This window comes from Narcine bancroftii, chromosome 2 (genome assembly GCF_036971445.1).
Source record: "Narcine bancroftii isolate sNarBan1 chromosome 2, sNarBan1.hap1, whole genome shotgun sequence".
Lineage (NCBI taxonomy): Eukaryota > Metazoa > Chordata > Chondrichthyes > Torpediniformes > Narcinidae > Narcine > Narcine bancroftii.
In genome coordinates, this window is record NC_091470.1 from 84,120,071 (window position 1) to 84,142,494 (window position 22,424).

Genomic DNA, 22,424 nt, shown 5'->3' on the forward strand with positions numbered 1-22,424 from the left:
GCACTCCAAGTATTATATAGCCTAGATTTGATATAGGTTTTAAGAAACAAACCCTTGTGCTTGGTTTATGTTTTTTTAATTCTCATGTTAATTCTGTGTTACAAATTTTAATGATTGGTCATCAGCAGTGTTCCCAATCTTGAGGGAATCGTTGGCACCTTCGTCCACCCTTTCTTCCAGCCATCTGCTTTCGTCCTGTGTACCTGAAATAACCTTTCACCTCCTTGCTTACCAGTAATCACATTGCCTTCAAAGTAGCAAAAACTCTGCTTTCAGAAAGTGCTCCAAAGACTTTTGGAGATGAAAATCACTTCCTCTCTGACTTTAAAACAGTACCACCTAATTCCAAATTTCCACAAGAGGAAACTTCCTTCCCCATGTTCCCTGTGTCAAAGTCCCTCAGGATCTTCTGTGCAATATGCCTATCCACCATTTCTGACCCAGACTGGCATTCCCTCTCACAGGGCAAGTGGGTATGCATTGAAAAGATGCCATAAATTATCCACAGTGTAGGAACTTTATTTGTTTTTCTCACTTTCTCTGAACTATATCATTAAAAACTGAATTTTATTTGTGGAAATTTGCTTTGTACAAACTATTATCACATCAATCATTGCAAATTACTGCACAGCCTATGGTATGATATATATATAAAGCTGATATTTAAATAAATGTGTTTCAGAAAATGACAGGCTTTATGCTCCAGTGACATTTTTGGCATTTATACATACCATCCAAATCCTTTCGCTATCTGTAACATGAGGAGTGTTAAATTCCCCCTTTTGTTCATCAAAGTTGACAAGAGATAGCAAATGCTAGAATCTGGAGCAAAATAAAGTCTGCTAGAGGATCTCAATGGATCAGAGAAAATGGGCCAAAACATCAACCATCTCCCCCCGATGCTGATTGACCCTCTCGAACTCCTCCAAGATTGTTTTTGCCTCCTGATTCCAGCATCTGACATCACTTGGTTGTCTCCCCTTTTGTTCCACTTTCTGCCTAATATACGAGGCCACAGCTCCTCAACTTCTCTGCCACTCAATACGTTTATCACTGACTGACCAGGTTGTAATCTCAGGTTTTGTATTTCTGTGTATTAACTTTTCACCCCCTTGCTTATCAAGACCCCCTTCTATCCCTGCCTTCAAAGAATCAAAGGCTCTGGCAACCTTTGAGGAAAAGTTCAAAGGTCACCTGACTCTTATAGGGGTGGGGGGAAAATGACCTCATCATCTTTTTAAACAGTGGCCTCTAATTTTAGATTCTCCCACACGAGGAAACATCCTCTTCATGTCCCTGTGTCAAAGCCCCTTAAGATCTTGTGTGCGATATGCAGGGAGAGCATGTATCATAAGACAACTAGCCAACCTTTCAGATTAGACTCCAGTTCTCTCACATGATGTACAATGAAGAAATATTAACTTCATTTAGGGGTGTCATTCCCAGAACTTCATTTATCTTTTGTTATCAGTGTCACTCTCATTCTCATTCATTTTCTCCTCACTGTACTTATTACTTTTAATGTTTAGCTGAGTTTAGCAAGCTGGCTGATCTTCCTAACCTGGTCGACCTCGTGTTTGTGGGTAACCCGATAGAGGAGAAATACTCATCTGAAGGCATCTGGGTGGATGAGGCAACAAAACGGCTCACTGGGCTGAAGAAACTGGATGGTATGTTCATGTGGCTTATTCATTCATGTTTCATTTTGATGTAGATGAGGCTCTTCTGCCCATCTGATCTTTGCTAGTTGTTAGCACAATTCCATTTCTCCCCCCACCACCACTTATTTCATTGTTCACTATTGTTTCCAATATGCCTATTAACAATCCCTGATTCTCCCATCAGCCACCTACACTGTGAGTAATTTATAGTACAGTAGTCAATTAAAACTAATCAGTGCATCTTTTGAATGTGACAAGAGAATGGAGAACTGGGCTGACATAATTGAAGTCTGGTCTATTGCAGGTCACTTTTTTTGCATTAAGGTTTCTTTGAATATAGTCTATCTGGTATATTATTGTCTCTTAATTTAATTAGTTTACTGTTATAATTTTTCTTTACAACTACCCATTTGGCTCCAGCAAGTTAAAACTTTGTATTGTACAATGTGTCAGACAATAACCTTATTATCACGACGACCAGTCTCATGCTTAGAGGCTTGCGCACAGCCTAGAATTAGGAAAAGACGAATCTCTGAGGAGCTGGGGCAGAGTGAGGTTACTGAGAATAGATGGATGAGTTTGTAATAACACTTCTGTGCAGCCTCAAGTGAGTGTCACATTGTCAGTGGTACTATCCTTGGGATGAGTGGCAAGACAAAAACCTGTAAAAGATCTCATGCCACAATTAGAAGAGCAGAGTTCTCCCCGATGTCTTGCCGAAGGGTTGTCCCTTAAATTTCATTTGCATGCTCACTTGTGACTGTAAGTTTCCTTGGAGCTCGCTGTTTTTCCTCAGGTTGGTAGGTTCATGATTTGAAGACCAAGATTTTTAAATCTACATGCACGTGGGAGTACACAAAAGTGCTGGGAGTACCGCTGGCACATGGGATAATGGGCCTGGATTTCAAGGTACGATGCACATAGCAGAATTTTGACAAAATTAATTAATGGAGGATTACAGGGAGGCTGCTCAGGAGAAAAGTAACTGGGAGCTCAGCAAGCCAGATCATAACACAATCAATATTTGAAAGTGACACACTGCCACACAGTGGTTGCATATAACTTTGCTGATTTCCATCCAGACAAAATGGCCTGATTGGAAGTGAGTGATATTTCCAGAGATCATGCAACTGGATCTTAGAAATCAAACAGAATATGTCAACATGTGTTCAGGTCCATGTTAGTGAAGAATATACAGTTACTGCAGAATGCGCTGAAATCATTTGGAAGTGAGATATCAGACCTGAGAGATTATTACCATCAAAATAAAGGTTAAATAATAAGGATTTCATTTCCCCAGTTAACTGAAGATCTCAGGAAGGCTGTATTGAATAATTAATACTCTTGACAGAGAGGAAGGCCATTGAGCCCATCAGGTCTGTGCTTGTTCCTGGGGAACAATCCTGTTGGTTTTATTTCCCTGCAACATATTTTCTCAAACATGTCCATCAACTTCTCTGGCTTGTTTTACAATGAGTTATTTACAGGAGCCAATGAACCTATCAGCACATGTTTGGCAAGATGCAGCCGCACCCAGAGTCAACCCACTTTCTCAGGGAGAGAACATGCCAACTCCACACACACAGAGCCCAAACTTATTATTGATCCCAGTATTCCAGAGCCATGAGCCAGCACACTAACTGCTGCAATATAATGCTACCCTTTGACACTCTAAAAGCTCTGAACAAGTTCAGAGGGCCCATAAATATTATATAATATATAATCTTATATAATCACAACCAAGTCTTACAATAATTCAGGAGAAATGTGGCTGGTTTTCTTTGCTGTTTTCTCTACATTGGTCCACATGGTCTGTATATTTAGAAATAGCTTGGTCTCTACAAAGAACAGCAAAGTGTCACCCATGATTCAGTCATAACATTGTCACTGCATTCAGAATCTTATGCAATTAAGTCCCACTTCCAAAGAAGTAAACACACAACTCAGGCTTACACTTCTATGCAGCCTCAAGTGAGTGTCACATTGTCAGTGGTACTATCCTTGGGATGAGTGGCAAGACAAAAATCTGTAAAAGATCCCATGCCACAATTAGAAGAGCAGAGTTCTCCCTGATGTCTTGCCGAAGGGTTGTCCCTTAAATTTCATTTGCATGCTCATTTGTGACTGTAAGTTTCCTTGGAGCGCGCTGTTTTTCCTCAGGTTGGTAGGTTCATTGGTTACTGTAAACTGCCCCAAGTGTTGGAGGAGAATTGGTGGACTTGATAAACCCCTGGGAAAGAATAAGTAGAGGAGTGCCTGCTCAGAGCTAGCATAGACTCACTGGCCTGAAAGGCCCCCCATGTCTAAAGGAAGGAGATTAAAGCCCCTTATTGTTTAGTCATTAATATCAATATGGTTTGTCAGACGTTGTCCAAATTAGCAATCATATATGGAAATCTGTGGCTTCATTTCCTACATATATTTCAAAATACTTGTAGCCTGTCTGCTGCAATCATTAATTTTTTTTTAAATGAATCTGTAAGCTTGAGTGAGAAACTGCCAATTTTCTTTGAATATTCTAACTGCATAATATCTTGCAAAATGTAGGGGTCCCGGTCATTAAACAGGTGGAAGAAGAGACTGAAGACTAACTCCCATGAAACAGAGGCTGAAGTCTGAGAGACCTTCCTTTTGCACTTTCTGTACCCTCCTTGCAACTGAACGTTGTCTGAAGATGCTCACTATCCGCAGACTTTGGAAATTTCCCAGAAGATGCTTGTTATTGCCTGGTGGTTTTTATTGTGTTTGTTGAAACCGTGAGCTCACCTTAAATCTACTGATCTTTTTCAAAACTTCAACAACTAGTGGAAAATAATTCCATGAGCTACATTTTTAAAAAAAGTTTTATGTCTTGTGTGGCTCGTGCATTAACTTATAGCTGCTGTTTAACAAAATGGTAAACAGTTGCTCATTTCTGGTAAAGCACATGTAAGTATAAATGAATATTGAGACATTGTTACAAGCCAGGTATGTAGTTAATGAACATTAATAGATTAGACCCTACCTTTGCTTCCAATGCGATAAAACGGTAGCTTTTCTCCATGCTCATTCCAGCATGCAGATATACTTGAGTGATATTCTTGTTTTTGTAAGTGCTTTTAACTGTTTTATACAGAATTATTTATCAGAAGATGTTGTACATGTACGCACAATTGTGTGGGAAAAATGATTTATTCTGGTAACTATTAAAGAGAATTAACTTTCTGATGTTTTTCCTTACTAATGAGTCTTCTCTCCCCAACAATCTCCCACTATTTTCTACCATCTGCAGTCTCTGGTGTGTCTCCCTTTACCCAGATTCCTGAAGACTGGCCTGGAATTGTAATGTTTAGTACATGTATTTTTATTTCAGGTGCAAACTGTGGTGAAAGGTGGCATATTTGAGTTGCTGTGAAATTTGTCTGACCTAGGTGGATAAAAGAGGGAGGTGCTGTAGGGAGAACACAGGGAGTCGGGCAAGAGGTTAAAAGGCAGGACCCCAAGTAATGTAATCTCTGCATTAACTCAAGTGGTACATGCTAAGGAGGGTAAAAATAGGATAACCAAAAAAATGTGTGGCTGGGTACTTGGAACAGGAGAGAAATATTCACATTCTTGGTTCTGAGGGACGGGTTGCACCTTTACTGGAGGGTGGAACAGCTGCCGGGATTTGCAGGTGCTACTCAGGAGGGTTTAGAAAATGTCTGCCAGGGAGTGCGACCCAAGGTAGTAGAAAAATTAAAGCAAGCAAGCAAGCAAGTATGAAAAGCAGGACAGGGAGTGAGGAAGACATTACAGTTTAAACTTCATTTACTTCAATGCCAAAAGCTTAACAAGCAAGGCAGATGAACTTGGGACATGGAGAGGAACATGGGACGAAGATTTATAACTATTACAGAAAACAGTTGAGGGATTGGAAAGTCTGGCAACTCAGTGTTCTGGGTATAGATACTACAGCTGTGATAGGGGTGGAGGTCGAGAGGAGAGGGCAGTGAAGAAGGTTATCTAACATTACCAGACTATCTAGATCAACACATTGAAAATGGCGGCACTTCCTGAACTGCTGTAATGCTGCTGCTGGTGTGGACCCATGGAGAGTGAGGAGCAGCAGGGATACAGTGCTCCTGCAGGGTCCAACCGCCCAGTCAACTGCCATCAACTCCGCACAGGGTATGAATGGCCCGTTAAAGGAGCTGTCGGTAATTTTATTTAAAATACAGCGACCACGGGGTCTGCCTCCAAGATGGGAGCAGGGCACCAGTAAATGGGGAGACCACACCCCTTCTGAGGAGAAGCAGAGATGATGACCCATGGTGACCACAGCGGATCAGTGAGGGGCTCTGAGGCTGAAAGACCCACACATGCAGTGGGCTGCTGGCAGCTCAAGACGAGGAACCCACGGAGGCTGCGGGCTGCTGGACACTTGCTCGAAACTGGCTGAAGGGGTACCAGGTATCGGAACCTGGAATGAAAGGGTGTGCTGAAGAGTTCCTGATCATGTCGGAAGTTTGGATCTGGAACTCCAATAGTTTAGACTGGACTGAGTGGCTGCGGAGGCTGAGGGAATGCTGGAGGCAAATCCATGGACACACAGTGACTCTGAGGGGTCTCTCTTTTGCTTCTCTTTCTCTGACTGGAATGGGAGCTTCAGACAATTTATGCCAATGGCAAATCTGACTGCCTTACAGCAGGCAAATGCAATTCTGTGTAATATGACATTGTTTTATTACATGACAATAAATTGAATCTTGAACTTGGAAAGTGGGTTAGATTTGTATTTAATTGAGACAACTGTGTATTTGTCCATTTTTGGTATGTTAGACCAGAGCAGAATTTGCACCATAAATAGCAGGGTCCTTGATAGAGCTGTAGAGACCTAGGGGACCAAGTACATAGTTCCCTGAAAATGGTAACACAGGTGGTCACGATGGTTTTATTGGATTGGAGGGCTTGAGTTACAAGGAGAAACTAAGGGATTTATTTTCCTCTGGAGCAAAGGAGGGTTAGGGCTGACCTTAGGCATATAAAATCTCATAAGAGGCATGGATAAATGATTTTTCCAAGGATAGGGGTGCCTAAAAATAGAGGGCCTAGATTCAAGGTGGGGGGAGGTGTGGCAGGGGGAGGAAATTTAAAAGGAACCTAAGAGGCAACCTTTTCTATAGGAAGGTGGGTATATGGAGCAAGCTGCCAGAAGAAGTGGAAGATGCAGGTACAGTTACATTTAAAAGATATTTAAGTGCAGATAGGAAAGGCTGGAGGGATAATATGGACTAAGCACAGGTAAATGGCCTAGGTCAGATGAGCAACTTGATTGGGATGGATGAGTTGGGTGGAAGGTCCTATTTCTAGACTGTATTCCGGCTGGCAATTACTACACCTTTGTTAACCTACATCCTAACATTGTATCTTGAGCTATGTTTTTAACTTTCTTTATCTGTTATCAGGATGTGGACAGTGCTGGGAAAAACAGCATTTATTGTCCAACTCTAATTAACCCTGATACAAGAGGGGACTTAAGAGTCAACGTCCATGGATGTAACAATTAGGTTAGACCAGGTAAGGGTGCTAATTAACTTTTTTTAATGGATACTATTGTATAGGCTGTCTTTTTTAATCCAGATGTGTTTACTTGCATGAATTTAAATTCTCCAGCTACTGTGGTGGGATTTGAGACGATTTCTCAGACCTCCTGCTACCAGGCCAATAATTTATCCATTGTGCTATTTTCATGTTTGTGTGGGACTAGCAGAAACTAAGGACATATTCATGGTACTTTTATCAAAAACCTTCTGGCGTCAACTCATCAGACTGAACTCTATCCAGGCATAAAGACTACAGTTAATTAGATGTTGAATTGACTTTTTGTTGCTCAATTGGATTAGTCTTGTTTGAAATAACCTTTTTCCTCATCTCACATATTGTTATAGCTATTGAGTGCTCTTTTTAAATAAAAAAAAATCCAACATCCTTTCTATATTTCTGCAGCTGTAATCTAGATCTTAGACATTACAGTACAGGCCCTTCAGCCCTTGTTGTGCTGAATCATGTATTCCTTTTTTTAAAAAAGTACTAAACCTTCCCTACCCCATCACCCTCTATTTTCTTCAATCCATGTGCCTGTCTAAGAGTCTCTTAAATGCCCCTAATGTTCAGCCTCCACTACCATCCCTGCCAAGGTATTACAGACACCCACAACTCTTTTTTTTTTAAACTTACCCCTAATGTCTCCCCTAAACTTCCCTCCCTTCACTTTATTCATATGTCCTCTGGTGTTTGCTGTTCCTCTCCTGGGAAACAGGTACTGGCTGTCTGCCCTATTAAGGCCTCCCATAAAAAATCCCAGTTCTACTAATCTTGCCTCATAAGACTTGTTTTCCAATGCAGGAAGCATCCTGGTAAATCTCCTCTGTGCCCCCTCCAAACCATCAACATCCTTACTGTAATGAAGTGGCCAGACTGAACACAATATTCCAGGTGTGGACTTAACTGAGATTTGTAGAGTTGCAACATGACCTCTCTACTCCTGAACTCAATCCCCCTATTAATAAAGCCCAGCATCCCATAGGCTTTCTTAACTAACCTATCAACCTGTGTGGCACCTTGAGGAATGTATGGAATTGAACACTAAGTTCCTTCTGTTCATCCACACACTTAAGTAATCGACCATTAACTCTGTACGCAGCCTTCTGGTTTGTCCTTCCAAAATGCATCACCTCACACTTATCCGGATTGAACTTGAACTGCACAACTCTGCATCCTATCTATATCCTTGTAACCTTTGACAACCTTCAGCTCCATCCACAACTTCTCCAACCTTCGTGTCATCTGCAAACTTACTGACGTATCACAAGAAGGCCAAACCAAAGTAGGAGATATACAGTAAATGATAAGGCACCAAGGAGTGCAGAGGAGCAGAGGGATCTAGGAGTGTAGATAGATACATGTTCGCTGAAGGTGGCATCATGTGGACAGGGTTGTAAAGAAAGATTTTGGTATCTTAGCCTTTATCAAAGTATTGAGTATAGGAGTTAGGATGTTATGTTGAAGTTAAGACATTGGCAAGCCAAATTTGGAATATCGTATGCAGTTCTAGGCACTTAACTAGAGGAAGGATATCAATAAGGTTAAAAGAGTGCAAAGAAGATTTACTAGGATGTTGCTGGACCTTCATGGGTTGAGTTACAGGGAAAGATTAAATAGGTTATGAATTTATTCCTTGGAGTGAAGAATAATGAGGGGAGATTTGATAGAGGTTTACAAAATTAGAGATGGAGACAGTGGATGTGAATAGGCTTTTTCCACTTAGATAGGGGGAGATAGAAACAAGGAGTTATAGTTTTAAGCTGAAAGGTGAGAGGTTTGGGGGAATATTAAGGTGAAATTTTTCACTCAGAGGGTGGTGGGAGTGTGGAATGAGCTCCCATCTGATGTGATGAATGCGAGCTCAATCGTGTGTTTTAAGAGTAAATTCGATAGGTACATGGATATGAGAGGACTGCAGGTCAGTGGGACTAGGGAGATGATGGTCAGCACAGACTAGAAGGGCTGAATGGCCTGTTTTCTATGCTGTAGTGCTCTATGATTACAAGATAAAGGCACATAAGTATGCCATTCAGCCCTTCGAGTCCACCCTGAGCTAAACTGTTCTCACACCTAGTTCTAGCCTTTTCTTTGATACCTTGACTAATTGGACCAATTTCCTCCCTTAGGCCCCCCCCCCCCACTGATCCAGCCTCCACAACTGAATGTGACAACGAATTCATAAATCCATGACCCTCTGGCTAAAGAAATTTCTCCTCATCTCAGTTTTAAATGGATACCTTCTAATTCTAAGACTGTGCCTTGTCTCAAGGGAAACAGCTTATTCATATCTACTCTGTCCAATCCTTTCAGCATTCAAAATGCTTCTCCGAGATCCCCTCTCATTCTTCTATATACCAATGAATACAGTCCAAGAGCCCCTAAATGTTCCTCATATGTTAGCCCTTGCATTCCAGCAATCATCCTGGTAAATCTTCTCTGTAATCTCTCCAACATTGTTCACATCCCTTCAAAGAGGCCCAAAACTGCACATAATACTCCAAATGAAGCCTCACCAGTGTCCCATAGAGCCTCAATACCTCCCTATTCTTATACACTATTCCTCTTGAAATGAATGCCAACATAGCATTCGCTTTCTTTACTGATTATCCAACCTGCTGGTTAACCTTTAGGTTATCCTGCACAAGGACCTCCAAGTCCCTTTGCACTTCTGAAATTTGTCCCCATCCAAATAATAATCTGCCTGTTTATTTCCTCTTCCAAAATGTACATTGTATCTCATCTGCCATTTCTTTTCCAACCCTCCTAAACTGTCCAAGTCTCTCTGCAACCTTTAAGTTTCTTCAACACTTCCTACTCCACCACCTATCTTGGTGTCATCTGCAAACTTAGCCACAAAAACCATTCAATCCATAATCTAAGTTATCAATATACATTGTAAAAAGAAGCAGCAATTTCTGTGGAACACCACTAGTAACCGGCAACCAACCAGAACAGGATCCCTTTATTTTCACCCTTTGCTTCTGCCTATCACCCAATCTCCATGCAATCTAATATCTTCCCTCTAATTCCATGGGCTCTCATCTTATTACGCAACCTCTTTATCAAAGGCCTTTTGAAAATCCAAAAACACAATATCCACAACCTCTCCCTTGTCCATCCTCAAAGAAATTCCATTAGGCTGGTCAGGCAGGATGTTCCCTTCATGAAACAATGCTGGCTTGGACCTATCATGCCAAGCACATCCAGGTATTTCATAATCTCGTCCTTAAGATTAATGACTTTCCAACTACCAACGTCAGACTAATAGGCCTATAATTTCCTTTTTTCTGCCTCCCTCCTTTCTTAAACTGTGGAACTACATTTGCAACCTTCCCATCCTCCAGAACCATGCTGGAGTCTATTAATTTCTGGAAAACCAATATCTCCAAAGCCACCTCCTGCAGAACCCATCTGGTCTGGGAGACCTATCTATCTTTAGCCCATTCAGCTTTCTAAGCACTCTCTCTCGAGTAATCTTTACTGTACTTAATTCTATTCCCCAAGACCTCTATCAGGTATATTGCTATTATCTTCCTCAGTGATCCAAAATATTCATTTAGTTCCTCTGGCATCTCTTTGTTACATATTATCATTTCTCCAGTATTATTTTCAATTGGTCCTGTATCTACATTTCTGTCCATGTTTCTTTTACTCCATATTTTTCTTTAAAAAGTATCCTTTTGAATGTTATTTGCCAATGTTATTTTCCTTTCATCTTTTCTTTCCTAATGACTTTCTTTGTCTCTTTCGGTCAGTCTTTAAAATTTTCCCAGTCCTCTTTATTTCCACTAATTTTTGTCCTTGCATGCCCTCGCTTTTGCTTTTATTTTAGCCTTAACCTCTTTAATTAGCCACAAATTTTGTGCCACTTTTCCATTCATAATTTTTTTTCTTGGAATATATCTTTCCTGCACTGTAGAAATATCATCAAGTTGTGCTCTGCTGTCCATCCATCTCGCTTACTTTTCCAGTCATCTTGGGCCAGTCCCTCTCACATACCACTGTAATTCACTTCATCCACTGAAATATTGACATACCTGATATTAGCTTTCCCTTTTCAGATTTGAAACTCAACTCAATCATGTTATGATCACTTCTTCCTAAGGGCTCCATTACTTTTAATTCCCTAATTACCTCAGGTAATTACCCAATCTAAACTGCCGATCCCCTGGTGGGCTTATTGACAAGCTGCTCCAAAAAGCCATCCCCTAGGCATTCTACAAACTCTCTCTCCTGAGATCCAGTACCTTCCTGACTTTCCTAATCCCCTTTCATGTTAAAAATCCCCCATAATTATTTTTGACATTTTCCTTCTGACAAACTTTTCCTATTTCCAGTTGTAACTCATAGTCCACTTCCCGGTTGCTGTTTGGGGGCCTGTATATAACTGCCAATATGATCCTTTTACTCTTGCCATTTCTTAACTCAACCCATAAGGATTCTACCACTTCTGTACAGGTCAGACCTTCCCTAGAAGAGCTCCCAATTAGCCAGAAATCTGAACCCCTTCCCCTGCACAAACTCTTCTGCCACACCTTCCTGCTCCTATCTTCTCTGAGATTACCACCCTTGAGGCCCTGCTTTTTAACTTCCCTAACTCCTTAAATTCCCTCTTCAGGACCTCATCACTAGTTGCTCACTCTCCTCCTCCAGAATGCTATGAACTCGATAAGAGATGCTGGCAACTGGGAGACAACATACCTCAATCTCGTTCACCAAACCTATATGCTCTCCTATCCAATGAGTCCCCAATTACCATAGCTTTTCTCTTCTTCCCCCTTCACTTCAGACCCAAGGGGCCAGCCTCTGTGCCAGATATGTGACCCCCATGACTGATCTCTGGTAGATCATCACCCCCAAAGTATCCAAAACAGTATACTTGTTGTTGAGGGGAATCGCCTCATGGGTGCTCTGCCCTGCCTGCCCCTTCCCTCTCCTAACAGTTATCGGTCTCCTAACTTTTAGGGATGACTGTCTCCCTGAAGCTCCTCTCTCACTGCCTCTGCTTCCCAAATGATCTGGAGTTCATCCAGCTTCAGCTCCCTAAATCAGTCTCCCAGGAGCTATAGCTTTGCAGGTGTCATCATTAGGGACAGTTGTGCCATTCCAGATTTCCCACACCCTGCCTTAGCTGCTGTCTCCATTAACTCTTCCTAATTAAATTCAAAGATCTTGCTTTGAATCAAGCTCTTCCTCAGTCTCTGCTTGCTGAAGCTTTGTGAGCCAAAGCCTCCAAGTCCCACTCCTACATTGGGCTTAACTTTCAATCCCCCCCAAAACCATCAAGGTAGTCCTGGGGATCTGGCAGCCCAAGTGAAGACCCTGCTCACTCCCAGCTCCCTCTTGTCCCAATTGTCGTTTGAAATCATTGTCCCTCTTCCCCATCAGCTGCCAGGTATATTTGGCCATTCCCAGCAAGGTACAAGATGCAATGAACTCCAGTTGCTCGCATAATAACTTTAGAGATGAAAATTTCAGGTGAAATATTACAGTGCAGCGGAGGTTGACAATTCTGTAAATTGTGCAATTGGGAATTGATGTCATTATTTAAATTGGTGCAGGCAGGCAATGATCATGATCAGTCAAACCAGGCAGCATCTTTATGCTGTTCACTCACAGAGCTATTCATCTCCAAATACTGAATTCACATACTGTCTGCTCATTGTTGTTCGTTTTTTTAACTGAATTATGAATCTGCAATTTATCACGGGCTTATTTTGGGTTGATCCATGCATATTTGGTCACTAAGAGCTTGAGCTCTGAAGATCCTTCCAATTCACAAGAAAATGTTTGCTGTGTTCAAACTTGCTCCTCTTTGAAGACATCCAATTGCCCATTTAAAGTTTGAACCACCAATCTTCGACTTCACTCATTCCTAGTACAAGTGCCTCCTCGACATTTAAATGAGCTCTCTTTCAGCTCATTATTTTTAGGATTTTTCCTAATTTGCTATAATGTTTGAAGGCAGCCAACACCATGAATCACCCTCATCACCCTGGTCATAACGCTTTCTCACTGCTTTCTTCAGGCAGAATGTGCAGAAACCTATGTTCCAGAACAGCTTCTTTCCAACAGCTCTCAGACTCTTGAACCTTCCCTTGTTACATTAATCAGGGTATGCTCAACACTACAAAAGGACTGACTGTACTAGAACAACTGTGCATAAGTATTCAAACAAGAAAGTCTGCAGACTCTTTAATAGTAGTTTATACACAAAAATGCTGGACAAATTCCAGACCAAAACTTCCATTATGTATCTTTGTATCCTATGGACACTGTGGAACCCACCGAGTTTCTCCAGCACAGTGAATTTTTTTTACTTCTTCCTCTTCCCACCCCCCCCCCCTCCACAAAGTACCTGTTCAACAGCAGCAAAAATTATACAATGTACATAACAATAAACATTGTTATCAGGTCAGAACCCAATATGACTCGGAATGTTGATGAGGGCAGAGCAGTTGATGTTGTCTATATGGACTTCAGTAAGGCCTTCGATAAGGTTCCACATGGGAGATTAGTTAGGAAGGCTAAGTCCCTGGGTATTAATTTGGAGATAGTCAAATGGATTCAAGTGGCTGGAAGGAAGGTGCCAGAGAGTAGTAGTAGATAATTGTTTGTCAGGATGGAGGCCGGTGACAAGCGGTGTACCTCAGGGTTCGGTATTGGGACCGTTGCTGTTTGTCATATATATTAATGATTTGGAGGATGGGGCAGTAAATTGGATTAGTAAATAAGCAAATGATTCTAAAATAGGGGGTATTGTGGATGATGAAGAGGGTTTTCAAAAATTGCAGAGGGATTTAAACTGCTTAGAGGAGTGGGCAGAAGGATGGCAGATGTAGTTCAATGCTGATAAGTGCGAGGTGCTTCATTTTGAAAACAATAATCAAAGCAAGACATATGTGGTAAATGGGAGGGCATTGAAGAATGCAGTGGAGCAGAAAGATCTAGGAATAATGGTGCATTGTTCCCTGAAGGTAGGAGAGCATGTGGATAGGGTGGTGAAGAAGGCCTTTAGTATGCTTGCCTATATAAATCAGTGCATAGAATATAGGAGTTGGGAAGTAATGATGAAGCTGTACAAGGCATTGGTGAGGCCAAATTTAGAGTACCGTGTGCAATTCTGGTCACCGATTTATAGGAAGGATATGTCCTGGGTAAACTTGTACCTCTCACTTTGTTCATTTTAGATTGGTCACAGTGTTTGAGCTACCGAAAGAAAATAGACACCCACATCGAGAGCAGTTCAGTTTATACAAATGTTTATTACAAATTCAAAAGCTGATTTCAAACTACAATATGCAAGCCCTTCCCAATTATACTTATCAACTGCCGAAGCGAGGCAATGACCGCACACTTGTAGTAGGTTGTCGGGGCGTCGGTAGCAGCTTCTCCACCTCCCCCGACCGGGACGTTAGCTGGACTCTAGTTCTTCTTCTTGCTAAGAGACGTTTCCACCCCTCAGGGAGTCTCCACTTCAGCAGTGGGACCATGGCTTATATTACCCAAAAAATTGTTTACTCATAGCTTATCTCTTTGAATTTGAATAAATGATTTAATTATCTTCAAGGTCTCCTGACAGTCTGCGACCAACAAAAGACAACTGCATCTCTGGGCCTCATTGTGTAAATTAGATTATGTCTTCCTATTCAACTGCATCCCTTCTTGCATAAGCTGGTCTAAATCCTCCATTACAGGATATTAACAAGATAAGAGTGCAGAGAAGATTTACAAAAATGTTGCCTGGGTTTCAGCATCTAGAATATAAGGAAAGAATGAGCAAATTAGATCTTTATTCCTTGGAACGTAGAAGGCTGAGAGGGGATTTGATAGAGATGTTTTCAATAATGAGAGGGATAAAGTTGATGTGGAAAGGCTTTTCCTATTGAGAGTAGGAGAGATGGATATAAGAGGTCATGGGTTGAGAGTTGACGGGTAAAGGTTTAGGAGTAACATGAGGGGGGAACTTCTTTACTCAGAGAGATTGTTTACTGTGTGGAATGGGCTTCTGGGAAAGGTGGTGGAGGCAGGATCAATTTTGTCATTTGTTGGATAAGTATATGGATGCTCACACCAAGACACAAGAGCAACTTGTCCGTGACTACTCTTTGCAGACGATGCCGCTTGAGTTGCCCATTCAGAGCCAGCTCTTCAGCGCTTGACGTCCTGTTTTGCAGAAACTGCCGAAATGTTTGGCCTGGAAGGCAGCCTGAAGAAAACGGAGGTCCTCCATCAGCCAGCTCCCCACCATGACTACTAGCCCCCCCCACATCTCCATCGGGCACACAAAACTCAAAACGGTCAACCAGTTTACCTATCTCGGCTACACCATTTCATTGGATGCAAGGATCGACAACGAGATAGACAACAGACTCGCCAAGGCAAATAGTGCCTTTGGAAGACTACACAAAAGAGTCTGGAAAAACAACCAACTGAAAAACCTCAAAGATTAGCAAATACAGAGCCGTTGTCATACCCACACTCCTGTTCGGCTCCAAATCATGGGTCCTTTACCGGCATCACCTACGGCTCCTAGAACGCTTCCACCAGCATTGTCTCCACTCCATCCTCAACATTCATTGGAGCGACTTCATCTCCAACATCGAAGTACTCGAGATGGCAGAGGCCGACAGCATCGAATCCACGCTGCTGAAAATCAAACTGCGCTGGGTAGGTCACATCTCCAGAATGGAGGACCATTGCCTTCCCAAGATCGTGTTATATGGCAAGCTCTCCACTGGCCACCGAGACAGAGATGCACCAAAGAAGAGGTACAAGGACTGCCTAAAGAAAGCTCTTGGTGCCTGCCACATTGACCACCGCCAGTGGGCTGATATCGCCTCAAACTGTGCATCCTGGCGCCTCACAGTTCGGTGGTCAGCATCCTTCTTTGAAGAAGACCGCAGAGCCCACCTCACTGTCAAAAGACAAAGGAGGAAAAAACCCAACACCCAACCCCAACCAACCAATTTTCCCTTGCAACTGCTGCAACCATGTCTGCCTGTCCCACATCGGACTTGTCAGCCACAAACGAGCCTGCAGCTGACGTGGACATTACCCCTCCATAAATCTTCATCCGCGAAGCTAAGCCAAAGAAAAAAGATATGGGAGGGGGAATGGAGGAATATAGGCAGAGTGCTGGTAAGTGGGATTAGAAGGGCCAAATTGGCCTGTTTCCGTGCTATAATTGTTATATAGTTATAAATGCTCCCCCTCTAGAACATGCACAATTTCATGTTTATTCCAGAGATCTAGATCTAGCAAGTACTATCTTCCTCAGGCTGGAATCCTTAATAAAGACCCCTCTCCAGTACACTGGGAATTTTAATCCCTCTTTTGCCTTTATTAAGCCACAGGAGTCCAGTTTAGCCAAGTCATCCTTAAATACAGCATCTCCATTCCATAAGAGTAGCTGCTTTTTATATGATCTTTAGTTTTAATCTCTCACAAACCAGATGAGATTGTTTCTCTCCCCCCCCCCCCCCCCCAGTAATGAAGCACAAATTAACCTTCATTTTAGTCAACAGTTCAAAGTACTTAAAGAATGGCTGAACACCTTCAATCACCCCTTCTACAAGGCTCCAGCAGCTCAAGGGTTCAAGACTCACTCTAGGGATTTAACACACAAAATATACCCAATACACCAGTGCAGTTCCTGATGAATGTCACACTATCAGAGGTGCCACATTTGGGTTGAGATATCCAAATATCCTCTCAAGTGGGTGTATAACTTCACAACTTGAAAAGCAATAGAGTGGCCTGGTCCTTTTTTATCTGACAATAAACATCACTAAAATAGATCTGGTTTTATCTCCTTATTGTTCATAAGAGCCACAAGTTTACTCATCAACACAACCTGTTATAAGAAATCCAAGAATTGTCTACTTTTGATCATGGATAAATCCACCAAGTCATTTAATAATTGGTGTGTTTACATTTCTTTGTAAAACATAACATTGTCAATGATAAAAAAAAAATTACAGGTCAAAAGGCTGATATTTTAAGCAGGTAACTCATCTTGACTTAGTTTTAAAAAGGGAAGTAAAAGGGTTGTTGAAAAGACCAAATATTTACAAAACCATTTACAGGAAACAATATTCAGGCCAGCCTTGCTAAAATCAATGACTTTACAAATCTTAAGTTATTATACAGAAACTATATAGCAGAGTAAGAATAAATAATCTTTTAAATATTTACAAGGCTCATGTTAAAATAGGTTGAATTCAGTGCTGTCAGCCATAGCTTAAGCTTGTTTATATTACTTGTGCTGTATATACAATAGCAAAATGAGCAAAAAGCTGCAATATCACATTTAAGATATATATAAAAGGGTTGCCTAGATATCCCAGAATCTAAAAATTAATCCTCTTCAAATAATTTTGAATACAAAGTGTCTCACCAGGTGACATAGCACCTGTGTTGTTTGTTCTTTTTGTAAAAAAAAATCTTTTCTCTCCTCAAGTTTTGCTTGACCTTGCTGAATACATCCAGCATTTTTTGCACTGTAGACAATATATTGCTTTTTAAAAAAAAAATCAAATATCACGTCAATGGATAAAACATAGCTTGCCATCTTCTCCCAGACTACCCTGGACACTCCACAAATGAAAGATTTAGAGAAGAATGCTGGTACACACAAATAATGCTGAAAAAGTGGTTGCTACAAGTGGGTTAAATCAGCTATTTTAGCAACATGTGCCCACCCATGCATTGCCTCTGCTCCTAGATGCTGCACAAAGCAACTTTGAGAGGATAATGAAAAAAATCACAGGACTTTGTGTTTTAATTAAATTGAAGGAGATAATGACTTTAAAAAAATACAAAGTACAAAATACAAAGTAATGTGATATAATAAAAGCTCCAAGAAGAAATGTACCCAACTTGATAATAGCAACTCTAGTGGTACAATGATTGGTCAAGTTTGGGCAATAGGCCCCATTTATTTTGTTGCAGGAGGAAAATGCAAAGGAGTATTAATGATCACACTCCAACTGCTATTACCTGACACTACAAATAAGTATCATTGAGACATGGTTTAAAGAAAATGTAATTGCATAGAACAGAAGTAAAGACCTGATGGTTTAATACTTGCCACAAGCCTTTGTCTCTGGTGCAAATCATGGAGAGGTAAGGGAATCCCCAAGGCAGCAGTCCTTGCAGAAAGCAGAGAGGGGAAGATATGGCTGGTGGTGAGATCACATTGTAGGTGGTGGAAATTCCAGAGGATAACATGTTGGATACTGGTGGGGTGGCAGGTAAAGAGAAGGGTTAGTATTGCTCTAAAGTAGCCAGTATTTCTTAATGTGCAAGGTGTGTATCAAATAAGGTGCACCCAGTATTCCCATAGAGAGGGCAAGAACTCCAATTTGGATTGTGCTGCATCTGAACTAAATGAATCCCAAATTTTGGAGACAACATTTAATGTCAGCAAGATCAATCCCAATGAGTTTCCTGCAAGCAAGTGAAATTGATAATCATCCTTTTGAACAGTAAAACAGCTTTCAAATTCTCGATCTGGGATTCAAAATTATATTCAAAGGAAACATCAAACCTAATTAGTCTAACTGTACAAATGAACTGGCCTAATGTTTGTACCCTCTAAATTCTAACATACAGTGCAAACATGCAACTTCATTCTGGCTGGTGTGATCCAAAACCAAAATGGTGTGATTCTATAGTGAACATTTTAAAAACCCTTTCTGCTGTGTGATAAAGTAAGATTTAGCTATCTTTACTTTTGTAGCATCCACACAACCTTGAATCTGCAATAAATACATTGAGCAACTGTAAAAAGAAAGGAAACCAAGTGATAGATTTTGTTTAGTCAGCTCAGCAGAAAAGTGTGACATTTTACAATGTGCAACCGAACTACTTCAGTTTAATATATTTGAGTGATTGGCCTTGGTGGCAAAAACCACCCTCCACATTCCTTATGTCTTTTCATGAAGCGTGGGTCAGGGTAAAGAGATGACAACAAATAGTTCGTCAGAATTATGTCCGGTGTACCCATGCTGACATCCAAAGATGTATCCAGATGAGATAGGTTATGTCTAAGGATCCGCAGTCAAAGGATACTTCATCATCATTGCATGACTACACGTCCTGGCAACAAAAAGAATAATCATTGCACTCTTCATGTCCCTTTGCCTGCTCTAATTCTGCAGGACCATGTTGTTTTAACTCCTCTTCTCTCTGCTTCTTTTCCTGGACACTGTGGCTCTTCATGTGTGCACTCCGACTCTTCACTTTGTTGAAAACCCTTAAACAGAAAGATTGAGTTAGACGACAAGCTCAAACTGTGCACGATTATTCAGGTTACCACTGAGTAAATGTAAAAAGGAACTGGCAAGATGCTGTTATGAGGAAGAACTTGCTCAATGAATCTGTTCCAGACATTTACAGGTGCAGAATACTTAACCATATAACCACTTACAGCACAGAACAGGCCAGTTCGGCCCTACTAGTCCATGCCGTAGCAAATCCCCACCCTCCTAGTCGCACTGACCAGCACCCGGTCCATACCCCTCTAGTCCCCTCCTATCCATGTAACAATCTAATCTTTCCTTAAATGTAACCAATGATCCCGCCTCGACCACGGCTGCCGGAAGCTCATTCCACATCCCCACCACCCTCTTGTCTGGGTTAAGGTAGTTCATCGGTGAGTTGGTCTGTGATTCAGAGGAAGTCGGGATAATTTCATTCCACATGATCACACTCCAAAGACAGAATAAAGCAGCTAGATGCTGGGACATAGGAAAGATTGAAAGTTTACCACAGACATTCCAATAGTTGGGATGTTGGGACACTATGGTCTTTCAGGGGAAGAACCTGTTGTCCTTAACCAGTCTGGCCTACAACCAACACCAGATCCACTAGCCTTTTAAAATGTCCTCTGTAGTGGTTCAGTAAGGGACTCAGTTCAAGGGTAATAAATAAAATAGTCCTGGCAAAATAGAGAAGGGAGCAAGAGTCAAGGCTGTCTTGGGGAAAGGTAGAAATTTGACATATAATGATGGGAGATTCAATAACGTGCAAAGCCATCTTATGCAATACTACCAGAACGGTTTTGTCAGATGCCAGAAAGAGATAGCTTGTTGGTAGCAGGGAGGAATTGGAACAAACACCACCAAAAGAACTTAGTTAGGTCAATATCAGGAGTTAGCTCAATAAAAGCAGTACCAATCTGCAGAAGATTATTACACTTTGGGTTCTCCAATTTGAACGTTTATAGATTTGCATCTATTGATTTAAAAGACATTCACTCAGGCCAAGCCTGGTGTGAACCCATCCACCCTGTTTGTCTGGGACTGGAACCTGGCATAAAATTTTCCACTGCTGCTTTCCCTCAGTGCAAGGGCTCAGTTGGATGGGCTCAGTGATGTTCAGTAAGAAGGCCACACTTACTCCACAACGTTCCCCAATCCAATGGTCTCAATCATCACTACGATTTGATGGGAGTCACTCTCTTCTCCTTTGGTTTGGGTTCACAGTTTTATCTCCAACCCAGATATTTCCCTAAGGTCGCCACCGCCAGAGGGAAATTTCCATGTACGTACACAAAGTACAACATGATTCTCACATCAATTCCTTCAGTTTTCTTTCCTGTATACAGAGTTAGAGACAAACAGCTGCCCGCTGTGTCCATGCTGAACATCAAATACCCATCAATTTATTAGTGCCTGACCAGTCAGTACCTTTCCATGCCTAGACAATTCAAGTGCTTATCTAAATACTGAAATGTTGTGAGAGTCTCTGCCTCCTTCCTACCCAATCCAGGCAGTGTGCAACACATTTAAATTTAAATATGCAGCTCGGTAACAGACCACTTCAGCCCACGAGTCCGAACCATCCAATTAACTTGTACCCCTGGTTCGTTTCGAACTGTGGTAGAAACTGGAGCTCGCAGGGAAAACCCATGCAGACACGGGGAGAACATACAAACTTCTTACAGATAGCATGGGATACAAACCCCCCCCTAGTCCGGTCCCAATCGTTGGCGCTGTAAAGTCATTGTGCTAACTGCTACGCCAACCGTGCCACCCCTCCAGGTAAAAACATTCTCATAACCCCTCTAAATTTCTTTCTCTATCCCTTCCAGTTTCGACACCTCTACTATGGGAGAAAATTTCTTAATGTAGTCAGTATCCATGCTCCTCAATTTCGTACACTTCTATCCAAGGAAAACAAACCCACCTCAGGGAAGCCAAGAAACAATGCAGCACCAAGCCAGAGTTCCAAGAGAGCATCACAGACACAACTATGGGAGGGCACACTTGCTATCAAGTACAAGCAAAACTGAGCAGCAGAGCTTGCAATAGTGCCACACTCCCTGATCAGTTCTATGCTCTATGATGCGTTCTATGCTCATTTCAAATAAGGAGGTGACATCCACATCAATTACTGCAAGTGCTGTTGCACCCATGATCACTGCTGAATTCAGCCTTCTAGTGGGAGAACCTGGTGAAAATGAATGGCCCAGAACCTGTGGAGATCAACTGGTGGATGTATTCACATATATCTTTCATTTTTTTTCCTGCAACAAACCGCAGTTCACACTTGCTTCAAGGCCCTCAAGCAGGTACTGATGAAAATCACAATACAGACCAAGGGCTGTGACGTCCACTATCAACAAGTACACTGCGAAGCAGGCCATGGCTCACGACAACACCAGGCATGGCCCACTTTAATTTGCCAACCAATCAGATCTGCAGCAGATGCCATCTCCCTGGCCATCCACCCAGCACCGAAAAACCTGGATGCCAAGGGTACATAGAGTACAGCTCTATGTTCAATACCATAGTCCTCGCCAAACTCATTTCCAACCAGAATTGAAGTCTGCAACTGGATCTTTGACTCCTTGTCTAATAGACAAAAGTCTGAGACAATGGGCAATATCTCTTCCACAATTACAGTCCACATCAGTGCTCAGTTCCCTACTACATTCCCTCTGGACCACTGCACAGCCATAGACCAGACCAACACCATCTTCAAATTCTCCAACACCAGCACAGTAATGGGGCTGGGCATTAAATAACAATGAGGTGGAATACAGGAAAGAGATTGAAGGTGCAGTTACATTGGTGCCATGATAACAACATCTCAATGTCAGTAAGGTAAAAGAGATGATCACTGACTTCAAGAACAGGGAGGGGGGAGGGAAGACCACATCCCTATTCACATCAATAACAATGAAATGGA

The 22,424-nt window shown here is 41.7% G+C and overlaps 2 protein-coding genes across 5 annotated transcripts in view; one reads left to right on the forward strand and one right to left on the reverse strand.

Moving 5' to 3' along the window:
* Positions 1–4,868, forward strand: part of dnal1 (dynein, axonemal, light chain 1) — a 42,375-nt gene extending 37,507 nt beyond the window's left edge. Inside the window, exons 7-8 of the mRNA XM_069917309.1 lie at positions 1,530–1,670; positions 4,209–4,868. Of these exons, the coding sequence (XP_069773410.1) occupies positions 1,530–1,670; positions 4,209–4,252 (185 nt within the window). The 3' untranslated portion in view covers positions 4,253–4,868. The remainder of the gene's footprint in view (positions 1–1,529; positions 1,671–4,208) is intronic.
* A 12,235-nt stretch (positions 4,869–17,103) lies between these two features.
* mideasb (mitotic deacetylase associated SANT domain protein b) overlaps positions 17,104–22,424 on the reverse strand; it is an 80,488-nt gene continuing 75,167 nt past the window's right edge. For all 4 annotated transcript variants that reach the window (XM_069917312.1, XM_069917313.1, XM_069917311.1 and 1 more), the window contains exon 13: positions 17,104–19,485. In XM_069917312.1, the coding sequence (XP_069773413.1) occupies positions 19,320–19,485 (166 nt within the window). In that variant the 3' untranslated portion in view covers positions 17,104–19,319. The remainder of the gene's footprint in view (positions 19,486–22,424) is intronic.